At 55.5% G+C, this 13,366-nt stretch overlaps 1 protein-coding gene across 1 annotated transcript; it reads left to right on the top strand.

The window, feature by feature from the left end:
- Positions 1-105: 105 nt before the first annotated feature.
- On the top strand, positions 106-12,338 carry LOC141247107 (ATP-dependent RNA helicase DDX18-like; the record flags this gene model as incomplete). Its single annotated transcript, XM_073669187.1, has 7 exons — positions 106-245; positions 2,995-3,156; positions 9,840-9,992; positions 10,066-10,179; positions 10,472-10,528; positions 10,650-10,827; positions 11,262-12,338. Coding segments are annotated over 7 exons (953 nt in total), but the record flags the coding sequence as incomplete, so codon positions are not given.
- Positions 12,339-13,366: the final 1,028 nt, after the last annotated feature.

Here is a 13,366-nt window from a genome sequence, read left to right on the forward strand (position 1 = left end):
TAAGTGACGGTGGCACCACTGGGGGGCGCTCTGCTGCGGATTGGGTGTGGCGGTGCGCTCTAGTGTGTAGTTGCATATGGCCGACTTTTGTCTCTTCCCTCACAGAGCGCAGGCAGACCATGCTGTTCTCTGCCACCCAGACACGCAAGGTGGAGGACCTGGCCCGGATCTCCCTCAAGAAGGAGCCGCTGTATGTGGGTGTGGATGACAACAAGGACACCGCGACTGTGGAGGGGCTGGAGCAGGTGAGGAGCGGCGGCCATCAGGGTCATGGGGTCGCTGGATGTCGGGTCTGTTTTATTTCTGACGTATTGCAGCGGAAGAAGCTCCAGACAGAGAAGAGTTAATAGTGTAACCTATCGTCATACTCAAAGAGACTGAAAAGAGATGGAAATCCCGGTATCAGGTGATGGCCCCCAACTGGTGATTCCTCCCCCTATCCCCTCTGTTGCCGCCAACTGGTGATTTACCCCCCGACCGGTGATTCCTCCCCCCATCGCCTCTATTGCTGCCAACTGGTGATTTACCCTCCGACCAGTGATTCCCCCCCCCCCCCCCCCCATCGCCTCTGTTGCCCCCAACTGGTGATTTACCCTCCGACCAGTGATTCCTCCCCCCCCATCCCCTCTGTTGCCGCCAACTGGTGATTTACCCTCCGACCAGTGATTCCTCCCCCCATCGCCTCTGTTGCCCCCAACTGGTGATTTACCCTCCGACCAGTGATTCCTCCCCCCCATCCCCTCTGTTGCCGCCAACTGGTGATTTACCCTCCGACCAGTGATTCCTCCCCCCATCGCCTCTGTTCCCCCCAACTGGTGATTTACCCCCCCGATCGGTGGTTCTTCCCCCCCCATCGCCTCTGTTGCCCCCAACTGGTGATTTACCCCCCGATCGGTGGTCCCTCCCACCAACTGGTGATTTACCCCCCGACCGGTGATTCCTCCCCCCATCGCCTCTGTTGCCGCCAACTGGTGATTTACCCTCCGACCAGTGATTCCTCCCCCCATCCCCTCTGTTGCCGCCAACTGGTGATTTACCCTCCGACCAGTGATTCCCCCCCCCCCCCCCCCCCCTCCCATCGCCTCTGTTGCCCCCAACTGGTGATTTACCCTCTGACCAGTGATTCCTCCCCCCATCGCCTCTGTTGCCGCCAACTGGTGATTTACCCCCCGACCGGTGATTCCTCCCCCCAACTGGTGATTTACCCCCCGACCGGTGATTCCTCCCCCCATGTCCTCTGTTGCCCCCAACTGGTGATTTAGCCCCCCCCCCCAATCGCCTCTGTTGCCCCCGCTGGTGATTTCCCCCCCCCCTGTTCGTGACTGCTTGCCGCTGAATAATGATGAAAACAAAATCCAAAAAAACCAACACTGTGCCTGAGTTGCGGTTCCCATCTCCCCTCTCTCGTGTTCTCCACATTATGTGGTAAAATGATTGGTGTCATTTAAAAGTACAATTCATCCCAAAAGAAATACAGAAGTGTCCACAATACCCGCCGTCCAATATGACTGACCGGATCAATCACTGGTTGTGGTATAGAGTCTATCACCACATGTCAGACAATTCACCAGCCGGTGCCGTAGATTGTAAGAAGTCCCCCAGACTCAGCATTCATCATCTGCAGGTTTCTGACTCTGTGTATCTGAGTAATTAATTGTACGGGGAGTGTTCAATATAATCAGTGTGGAGGTCAATCATTCTGTGAGGAAACAGCTGTGAATCAGGGGGCCCTTATATAAGGGTGACCACATGTTGGACATGCATTTCTCCTTGAAAGCCTGAGAAATATGGGGAGTTCCAGACATTGTTCAGAAGAACAGCATACTTTGCTTAGAAAGTTGATTGGCGAGGGTAAAACTTATAAAGAAGTGCAGACAATGAACGGCTGTTTAGCTAAAATGATCTCCAATGGTTTATAATGGAAAACCAGAGAGACGTGGAAGAAAACGGAAGACTACCATCCGAATGGATGAAGAATAGCCAGAATGGCAAAGGCTCAGTCAAAGATCAGCTCCAGGATGATCACAGACAGTCTCCAGTTACCTGTGAGGACTGTGACAGTGAGAAGACGCCTGTGTGAAGCTAATCTCTTACCAAGAAGTCCCCGCAAAGTCCCACTGTTAATAGAAAGACATTTACTGAAGCGGATACAATTTGCCAAAGAACACATCAACTGGGCTGAAGAGGACCGGAGAAACATGTTGTGGACGGATGAAAGTAAAATTGATCATCTTGGGTCCAATTGCCACAGACAGTTTGTCAGACAACCCCCAAACTCTGCATTCAGCCACATTACACCCTGCAGACAGTGAAGCATGGTGGAAGCATCATGATATGGGCATGTTTCTCTTACTATGGTGCCGGACCTATTTACCGCATACCAGGGGTCATGGACCAGTTTGCAGATATTAAAATACTTGAAGAGGTCATGTTGCCTTACGCTGAAGAGGATATGCCCTTGAAATGGGTGTTTCACCAAGACAACGACCCTAAACACAACAGTAAACCAGCAAAATCTTGGCTCCACTCCAACAAAATTGAGGTTATGGAGCGGCCGGCCCAATCCCCGGACCTTAATCCGATAGGATACTTTTGGGGTGACATCGAAAATGCCGTTTCTGAGGCAAAGTCAACAAATGCCAAAAAAATTTGGGATGTAGTGAAAGCCTCCTGGGCTGGAATAACAGCTGATAGGGGCCGGAAGATGGTTGACTCTATGCAACGTAGATGTGACGCAGCTCTAAAAAACTGAGTATACAACTAAATATTAGGTTAGTGATTCACAGGAATGATAAATCCTCAAAAAGAGACATATTGTAAAGACGAATGCAGACACTGCTGTTTATTAGAACAGAACAATGGTCATTTATTGTTATTTTCTGTAAAGTAAACAGAAGGAAAAAATGGTCAATTGTGTGGGGTGAGGGGGTTTTATCTGCGGGGACACCAGGACTGAGCGGACCCCTGACATTACATTTTGTGTCCCTGGCTCAGGGTTACGTAGTTTGCCCCTCAGAGAAGCGTTTCTTGCTGCTTTTCACCTTCCTGAAGAAGAATCGGAAGAAGAAGATGATGGTTTTCTTCTCGTCCTGCATGTCGGTGAAGTTCCACTATGAGCTCCTGAACTACATTGACCTCCCGGTGATGGCCATTCATGTGAGTCGGGGGTGGTTTACATGGCTCATGTTGTGGAAACCCCACCCTATCCGTGTGCCTGGTGTATATACCTCCCCTCCCCCCTTCCTGTGCATGGTGTGTATATACCTCCCCTCCCCCCTTCCCGTGCATGGTGTGTATATACCTCCCCTCCCCCCTTCCCGTGCATGGTGTGTGTATATACCTCCCCTCCCCCCTTCCCGTGCATGGTGTGTGTATATACCTCCCCTCCCCCCTTCCCGTGCATGGTGTGTGTATATACCTCCCCTCCCCTCTTCCCGTGCATAGTGTGTATATACCTCCCCTCCCCCCTTCCTGTGCATGGTGTGTATATACCTCCCCTTCCCGTGCATGGTGTGTGTATATACCACCCCTCCCCCCTTCCCGTGCATGGTGTGTGTATATACCACCCCTCCCCCCTTCCCGTGTATGGTGTGTGTATATACCACCCCTCCCCCCTTCCCGTGCATGGTGTGTGTATATACCTCCCCTCCCCCCTTCCCGTGCATGGTGTGTGTGTATATACCTCCCCTCCCCCCTTCCCGTGCATGGTGTGTGTATATACCTCCCCTCCCCCCTTCCCGTGCATGGTGTGTGTATATACCTCCCCTCCCCCCTTCCCGTGCATGGTGTGTGTATATACCTCCCCTCCCCCCTTCCCGTGCATGGTGTGTGTATATACCTCCCCCCTTCCTGTGCATGGTGCGTGTATATACCTCCCCTCCCCCCTTCCTGTGCATGGTGTGTATATACCTCCCCTTCCTGTGCATGGTGTGTATATACCTCCCCTCCCCCCCTTCCCGTGCATGGTGTGTGTATATACCTCCCCTCCCCCCTTCCTGTGCATGGTGTGTATATACCTCCCCTTCCTGTGCATGGTGTGTATATACCTCCCCTCCCCCCTTCCCGTGCATGGTGTGTGTATATACCTCCCCTCCCCCCTTCCTGTGCATGGTGTGTGTATATACCTCCCCTCCCCCCTTCCCGTGCATGGTGTGTGTATATACCTCCCCTCCCCCCTTCCCGTGCATGGTGTGTGTATATACCTCCCCTCCCCTCTTCCCGTGCATGGTGTGTGTATATACCTCCCCTTCCCTCTTCCCGTGCATGGTGTGTGTATATACCTCCCCTCCCCCCTTCCCGTGCATGGTGTGTGTATATACCTCCCCTCCCCCCTTCCCGTGCATGGTGTGTGTATATACCTCCCCTCCCCCCTTCCCGTGCATGGTGTGTGTATATACCACCCCTCCCCCCTTCCCGTGCATGGTGTGTGTATATACCTCCCCTCCCCCCTTCCCGTGCATGGTGTGTATATACCTCCCCTCCCCTCTTCCCGTGCATGGTGCGTGTATATACCTCCCCTCCCCCCTTCCCGTGCATGGTGTGTGTATATATACCTCCCCTCCCCTCTTCCCGTGCATGGTGTGTGTATATACCTCCCCTCCCCTCTTCCCGTGCATGGTGCGTGTATATACCTCCCCTCCCCTCTTCCCGTGCATGGTGTGTATATACCTCCCCTCCCCTCTTCCCGTGCATGGTGTGTGTATATACCTCCCCTCCCCTCTTCCCGTGCATGGTGCGTGTATATACCTCCCCTCCCCTCTTCCCGTGCATGGTGTGTATATACCTCCCCTCCCCTCTTCCCGTGCATGGTGTGTGTATATACCTCCCCTCCCCTCTTCCCGTGCATGGTGTGTGTATATACCTCCCCTCCCCCCTTCCCGTGCATGGTGTGTGTATATACCTCCCCTCCCCCCTTCCCGTGCATGGTGTGTGTATATACCTCCCCTCCCCTCTTCCCGTGCATGGTGTGTGTATATACCTCCCCTCCCCCCTTCCCGTGCATGGTGTGTGTATATATACCTCCCCTCCCCTCTTCCCGTGCATGGTGTGTGTATATACCTCCCCTCCCCCCTTCCCGTGCATGGTGTGTGTATATACCTCCCCTCCCCTCTTCCCGTGCATGGTGTGTGTGTATATATACCTCCCCTCCCCCCTTCCCGTGCATGGTGTGTGTATATACCTCCCCTCCCCTCTTCCCGTGCATGGTGTGTGTGTATATATACCTCCCCTCCCCCCTTCCCGTGCATGGTGTGTGTATATACCTCCCCTCCCCTCTTCCCGTGCATGGTGTGTGTGTATATATACCTCCCCTCCCCCCTTCCCGTGCATGGTGTGTGTATATATACCTCCCCTCCCCTCTTCCCGTGCATGGTGTGTGTATATACCTCCCCTCCCCCCTTCCCGTGCATGGTGTGTGTATATACCTCCCCTCCCCCCTTCCCGTGCATGGTGTGTGTATATACCTCCCCTCCCCCCTTCCCGTGCATGGTGTGTGTATATACCTCCCCTCCCCTCTTCCCGTGCATGGTGTGTGTATATACCTCCCCTCCCCTCTTCCCGTGCATGGTGTGTGTATATACCTCCCCTCCCCCCTTCCCGTGCATGGTGTGTGTATATACCTCCCCCCCCCCCCCCCTTCCCGTGCATGGTGTGTATATACCTCCCCTCCCCCCTTTCCGTGCATGGTGTGTATATACCTCCCCTCCCCTCTTCCCGTGCATGGTGTGTGTATATACCTCCCCTCCCCCCTTCCCGTGCATGGTGTGTATATACCTCCCCTCCCCCCTTCCCGTGCATGGTGTGTGTATATATACCTCCCCTCCCCTCTTCCCGTGCATGGTGTGTATATACCTCCCCTCCCCTCTTCCCGTGCATGGTGTGTATATACCTCCCCTCCCCTCTTCCCGTGCATGGTGTGTATATACCTCCCCTCCCCCCTTCCCGTGCATGGTGTGTATATACCTCCCCTCCCCCCTTCCCGTGCATGGTGTGTATATACCTCCCCTCCCCTCTTCCCGTGCATGGTGTGTGTATATACCTCCCCTCCCCCCTTCCCGTGCATGGTGTGTGTATATACCTCCCCCCCCCCCCTTCCCGTGCATGGTGTGTATATACCTCCCCTCCCCCTTTCCGTGCATGGTGTGTATATACCTCCCCTCCCCTCTTCCCGTGCATGGTGTGTATATACCTCCCCTCCCCCCTTCCTGTGCATGGTGTGTGTATATACCTCCCCTCCCCTCTTCCCGTGCATGGTGCGTGTATATACCTCCCCTCCCCTCTTCCCGTGCATGGTGTGTATATACCTCCCCTCCCCTCTTCCCGTGCATGGTGCGTGTATATACCTCCCCTCCCCTCTTCCCGTGCATGGTGTGTGTATATACCTCCCCTCCCCTCTTCCCGTGCATGGTGTGTATATATACCTCCCCTCCCCCCTTCCCGTGCATGGTGTGTGTATATACCTCCCCTCCCCCCTTCCCGTGCATGGTGTGTGTATATACCTCCCCTCCCCCCTTCCTGTGCATGGTGTGTGTATATACCTCCCCTCCCCTCTTCCTGTGCATGGTGTGTGTATATACCTCCCCTCCCCCCTTCCCGTGCATGGTGTGTGTATATACCTCCCCTCCCCCCTTCCCGTGCATGGTGTGTGTATATACCTCCCCTCCCCCCTTCCTGTGCATGGTGTGTATATATACCTCCCCTCCCCCCTTCCCGTGCATGGTGTGTGTATATACCTCCCCTCCCCCCTTCCTGTGCATGGTGTGTGTATATACCTCCCCTCCCCTCTTCCCGTGCATGGTGTGTGTATATACCTCCCCTCCCCCCTTCCTGTGCATGGTGTGTATATACCTCCCCTCCCCCCTTCCTGTGCATGGTGTGTGTATATACCTCCCCTCCCCCCTTCCCGTGCATGGTGCGTGTATATACCTCCCCTCCCCTCTTCCCGTGCATGGTGTGTGTATATACCTCCCCTCCCCCCTTCCCGTGCATGGTGTGTATATATACCTCCCCTCCCCCCTTCCCGTGCATGGTGTGTGTATATACCGCCCCTCCCCTCTTCCCGTGCATGGTGCGTGTATATACCTCCCCTCCCCTCTTCCCGTGCATGGTGTGTGTATATACCGCCCCTCCCCTCTTCCCGTGCATGGTGTGTATATACCTCCCCTCCCCCCTTCCCGTGCATGGTGTGTATATACCTCCCCTCCCCTCTTCCCGTGCATGGTGCGTGTATATACCTCCCCTCCCCTCTTCCCGTGCATGGTGCGTGTATATACCTCCCCTCCCCTCTTCCCGTGCATGGTGCGTGTATATACCTCCCCTCCCCTCTTCCCGTGCATGGTGCGTGTATATACCTCCCCTCCCCTCTTCCCGTGCATGGTGTGTGTATATACCACCCCTCCCCCCTTCCCGTGCATGGTGTGTATATACCTCCCCTCCCCCCTTCCTGTGCATGGTGTGTGTATATACCTCCCCTCCCCCCTTCCTGTGCATGGTGTGTGTATATACCTCCCCTCCCCCCTCCCCGTGCATGGTGTGTGTATACACCTCCCCTCCCCCCTTCCTGTGCATGGTGTGTATATACCTCCCCTCCCCCCTTCCCGTGCATGGTGTGTATACACCTCCCCTCCCCCCTTCCCGTGCATGGTGTGTGTATATACCTCCCCTCCCCCCTTCCCGTGCATGGTGTGTGTATATACCTCCCCTCCCCCCTTCCCGTGCATGGTGTGTGTATATACCTCCCCTCCCCTCTTCCCGTGCATGGTGTGTGTATATACCTCCCCTCCCCCCTTCCCGTGCATGGTGTGTATATACCTCCCCTCCCCCCTTCCCGTGCATGGTGTGTGTATATACCTCCCCTCCCCTCTTCCCGTGCATGGTGTGTATATACCTCCCCTCCCCCCTTCCCGTGCATGGTGTGTGTATATACCTCCCATCCCCCCTTCCCGTGCATGGTGTGTGTATATACCTCCCCTCCCCCCTTCCTGTGCATGGTGTGTGTATATACCTCCCCTCCCCCCTTCCTGTGCATGGTGTGTATATACCTCCCCTCCCCCCTTCCCGTGCATGGTGTGTGTATATACCTCCCCTCCCCTCTTCCCATGCATGGTGTGTGTATATACCTCCCCTCCCCTCTTCCCGTGCATGGTGTGTATATATACCTCCCCTCCCCTCTTCCTGTGCATGGTGTGTGTATATACCTCCCCTTCCTGTGCATGGTGTGTGTATATACCTCCCCTCCCCCCTTCCCGTGCATGGTGTGTGTATATACCTCCCCTCCCCCCTTCCCGTGCATGGTGTGTGTATATACCTCCCCTCCCCTCTTCCCGTGCATGGTGTGTATATACCTCCCCTCCCCCCTTCCTGTGCATGGTGTGTGTATATATACCTCCCCTCCCCCCTTCCTGTGCATGGTGTGTATATACCTCCCCTCCCCTCTTCCCGTGCATGGTGTGTGTATATACCTCCCCTCCCCCCTTCCCGTGCATGGTGTGTGTATATACCTCCCCTCCCCCCTTCCCGTGCATGGTGTGTGTATATACCTCCCCTCCCCCCTTCCTGTGCATGGTGTGTATATACCTCCCCTCCCCCCTTCCCGTGCATGGTGTGTGTATATACCTCCCCTCCCCCCTTCCCGTGCATGGTGTGTGTATATACCTCCCCTCCCCCCTTCCTGTGCATGGTGTGTGTATATACCTCCCCTCCCCTCTTCCTGTGCATGGTGTGTGTATATACCTCCCCTCCCCCCTTCCTGTGCATGGTGTGTGTATATACCTCCCCTCCCCCCTTCCTGTGCATGGTGTGTGTATATATACCTCCCCTCCCCCCTTCCTGTGCATGGTGTGTATATACCTCCCCTCCCCCCTTCCCGTGCATGGTGTGTGTATATACCTCCCCTCCCCCCTTCCCGTGCATGGTGTGTGTATATACCTCCCCTCCCCCCTTCCCGTGCATGGTGTGTGTATATACCTCCCCTCCCCCCTTCCTGTGCATGGTGTGTGTATATATACCTCCCCTCCCCCCTTCCTGTGCATGGTGTGTGTATATACCTCCCCTCCCCCCTTCCTGTGCATGGTGTGTGTATATACCTCCCCTCCCCCCTTCCTGTGCATGGTGTGTGTATATATACCTCCCCTCCCCCCTTCCCGTGCATGGTGTGTGTATATACCTCCCCTCCCCCCTTCCCGTGCATGGTGTGTGTATATACCTCCCCTCCCCCCTTCCCGTGCATGGTGTGTGTATATACCTCCCCTCCCCCCTTCCCGTGCATGGTGTGTGTATATACCTCCCCTCCCCCCTTCCCGTGCATGGTGTGTGTATATACCTCCCCTCCCCCCTTCCCGTGCATGGTGTGTGTATATACCTCCCCTCCCCCCTTCCCGTGCATGGTGTGTGTATATACCTCCCCTCCCCCCTTCCTGTGCATGGTGTGTGTATATACCTCCCCTCCCCCCTTCCTGTGCATGGTGTGTGTATATATACCTCCCCTCCCCTCTTCCCGTGCATGGTGTGTGTATATACCTCCCCTCCCCCCTTCCCGTGCATGGTGTGTATATACCTCCCCTCCCCCCTTCCCGTGCATGGTGTGTGTATACCTCCCCTCCCCCCTTCCCGTGCATGGTGTGTATATACCTCCCCTCCCCCCTTCCCGTGCATGGTGTGTATATACCTCCCCTCCCCCCTTCCTGTGCATGGTGTGTATATACCTCCCCTCCCCCCTTCCTGTGCATGGTGTGTGTATATACCTCCCCTCCCCCCTTCCTGTGCATGGTGTGTGTATATACCTCCCCTCCCCCCTTCCTGTGCATGGTGTATAAGTCTTGGTCCTTCCACTTTTCCTCCAGGGAAAGCAGAAGCAGACGAGGCGGACCACCACCTTCTTCCAGTTCTGTAACGCAGACTCGGGGATCCTCCTGTGCACGGACGTTGCCGCTCGAGGACTGGACATCCCAGAGGTGGACTGGATTGTGCAGTACGACCCCCCTGATGACCCCAAGGTGAGTGTCCCACCATTGTGTGTTATTGTGGAGGGGACGCGGAGGATGAGTGGTGACTGGATGTACTCTACAGGAATATATCCACAGGGTGGGCCGCACGGCCCGGGGAATTGATGGCCGGGGTCACGCTTTACTGATACTACGTCCCGAGGAGCTGGGCTTCCTGCGATATCTAAAACAAGCCAAGGTGAGCCCCCACCTCCCTGGCCCCCACCTCCCGGGCCCCACCTCCCTGGCCCCACCTCCCGGGCCCCACCTCCCTGGCCCCCACCTCCCTGCCTCCCCCCAAAAGCTCCCGCCTCCCTGGCCCCCGCCTCCCTGCTCCCACCTCCTTGGCCCCTGCCTCCTGGGCCCCGCCTCCCTGCCCCGCCTCCCCCAGGCTCCCACCTCCTTGGCCCACCTCCCCAAGCCCCCTCCTCCCTGCCCCTCCTCCCCCCCAAGCCCCCGCCTCCACTGCTCACATCCCTCGTATGTTCCAGGTGCCGCTCAGTGAGTTCGAGTTCTCCTGGAGTAAGATCTCAGATATCCAGTCTCAGGTATGGAGCCTCCATAACTCGCCCATGTTCCCACGTGTCAGTCCCGCACCCCCCACTGGTCTGTTGAGAGGAGGAGGAGGAGGAGGAGGAGGAGGAGGATGATGGTGATTTCTTATTGCAGCTGGAGAAACTGATAGAGAAGAATTACTATCTGCACAAGTCAGCGCAGGAGGCGTACAAGGCTTATATCCGGGCGTACGACTCGCACTCCCACAAGCAGATATTCGACGTCAACACCTTGGATTTGCCAAAAGTCTGTCTGTCCTTTGGGTTCCGGATCCCGCCGTTCGTTGACCTCAGTATCCTTTAATCACTAAATGAAGGGGGGTCGTGTCAAGGCGACTCTGGGGGAAGGGGCAGCAGTTTATTAGTGTATGACCGAATCCCACCGCCGTCCTCGTCTCCTGATCCCACAAACTAGCCTCTATGTCCTGACGCCCCTGGATATGTCCAAAACCGTCTGTAAGTGCTCCAGCGAGGTCCGCAAACCTGGACGGTCCGATGAGCGCCATTGCAGCGGCGCCGGTCTCTCCTCCCGCTGCGATTGGTGTGGACGACGCGTCCTGCACATCACCAAACAAAATCTCGCACCGGCGCAGGAATGTCGCGGGCAGGTGCACTGTGCTCTGTCCTACTGCGCGCCTAAAACCTGCCTGTGCCGCCGCGCTCCCCGTGCCGCCGGTTGGTGTCTGCTGGTTTTCCCGCTTCCTTTTCCTTTACTCCATATTCTCAGATGTTAACAGCAGCGGAGGGAAGAAGCTCCAGAAACGCGGCGGAGGTGGCGGATTCGGATACCAAAAGTCTAAAAATCTGCAGAAAGCCAAGATCTACAAGCATGTGAATAAGGGCGGCCGGAGCGATGGGCGGCAGTTCACACGCTGATCACAGCCCCGTCACCTCCTGTGTCCGCTGGGACTTGTACTGCAGCTGTGGTCAGGACTCGTACATCTCTCGGCTGATCTCCTGCGGCCCCCGTCACACAGCCGCGTTTCCAGGGTCCGGCTTTACACCAACAGAGGAATGTCTCACTTGTGCTCGGCCATGGGGGGAGGTGGGAGGGGGTTAATTCACAGGATGAAGTCTCTGCTCATCTGTACGGCAGAGGATCCAGAATCCCGCAGTCATGTGACCGGTCAGTCGGACCTCGCAGTATGGGGGGTGTCGTGTGTAATAGTTGTGTTGTCACCTCAGGTGCAGGGGAGGTCGGGGATTTTTGTGTCGTTTTCAATCCTGACCAGTCGCTGATCTTTCTAAGGCCAGGCTTTCCCAGACCTACACCCAAGAAAGACATTCCTGTCGCACATAAAGGAGTTATCATATGTTTAAATTGCTTTAGTTACAAAAAGCAAGTAAATGGCAACTGTGGTTCTTTTCCTGCAGAGAGCTTTTATCTTGCATAGTCCACAGCTGGTTTCCATGGAACTCTGCCTCTAGTGCCAGCAGTTACATTCCAGGACGGGTTAACTCCTAACCTCCCAGCCCGCTCTCTCCAGTCACCAATTAATTTCTATATAGCCCTTATTTGCTCTCCCCCCTTTAGCTCCTGCCCAGCTGCTGTTATCAGTCCTGTAGAATCACAATGGCATGTGACCCTGCATCACCACCCGATCCTCATGCCCCTGCTCTGACTGTCCGAGCCCTGCGCTTGTTCAAATGCCGTTATTTTTATATTCAGATACAGTGATAGCAGTGTATGTGTAGAACAAACCACAGAGCTGAATGTTACAGCTAAGGAAAAGCAACTATTGAAAGGGAATATTGCAATTTTTATATTAGATAATCAATTATTCTTAATACAAAATTAAAAGTTTGTTGACATTAATTTATTAATATTGTGGGCACTGGGGACGGCCATTTTAATTTGCTGGAGGTTGTCCACTACTTTTACATCAATGTCTGATCGGCCGGGAACCTGTCCCACGCCGATTAGCTTTTATCGGTGGCTGCCGGCCGAAAGAATTTGCTTGCGGAGCTGGCCGTCTACTTGTAGTGGCTGCTGCAGGGTCCTACACATCCGCCTCCTATTGATTACCTGTAGTGGCCGAGGCTCAGCCCTGCGCATCCGCTTCCTATTGATTACCTGTAGTGGCCGAGGCTCAGCGCTGCGCATCCGCTTCCTATTGATTGCCTGTAGTGGCCGAGGCTCAGCCCTGCGCATCCGCCTCCTATTGATCACCTGTAGTGGCCAAGGCTCAGCCCTGCGCATCCGCTTCTTATTGATTACCTGTAGTGGCCGAGGCTCAGCGCTGCGCATCCGCTTCCTATTGATTACCTGTAGTGGCCGAGGCTCAGCCCTGCGCACCCGCTTCCTATTGATTGCCTGTAGTGGCCGAGGCTCAGCCCAGCGCACCCGCTTCCTATTGATTGCCTGTAGTGGCCAAGGCTCAGCCCTGCGCATCCGCTTCCTATTGATTACCTGTAGTGGCCGAGGCTCAGCGCTGCGCATCTGCTTCCTATTGATTACCTGTAGTGGCCAAGGCTCAGCCCTGCGCATCCGCCTCCTATTGATTACCTGTAGTGGCCGAGGCTCAGCCCTGTGCATCCGCTTCCTATTGATTAGCTGTAGTGGCCGAGGCTCAGCCTTGAGCATCCGCTTCCTATTGATTGCCTGTAGTGGCCAAGGCTCAGCCCTGCGCATCCGCTTCCTATTGATTACCTGTAGTGGCCGAGGCTCAGCCCTGCGCATCCGCCTCCTATTGATTACCTGTAGTGGCCGAGGCTCAGCCCTGCGCATCCGCTTCCTATTGATTAGCTGTAGTGGCCGAGGCTCAGCCTTGAGCATCCGCTTCCGATTGATTACCGGTAGTGGCCGAGGCTCAGCCCTGCGCATCCGTCTCC

This window comes from Phyllobates terribilis, unplaced genomic scaffold (genome assembly GCF_046119375.1).
Source record: "Phyllobates terribilis strain yellow unplaced genomic scaffold, ASM4611937v1 Scaffold_2781__1_contigs__length_107266, whole genome shotgun sequence".
NCBI lineage: Eukaryota > Metazoa > Chordata > Amphibia > Anura > Dendrobatidae > Phyllobates > Phyllobates terribilis.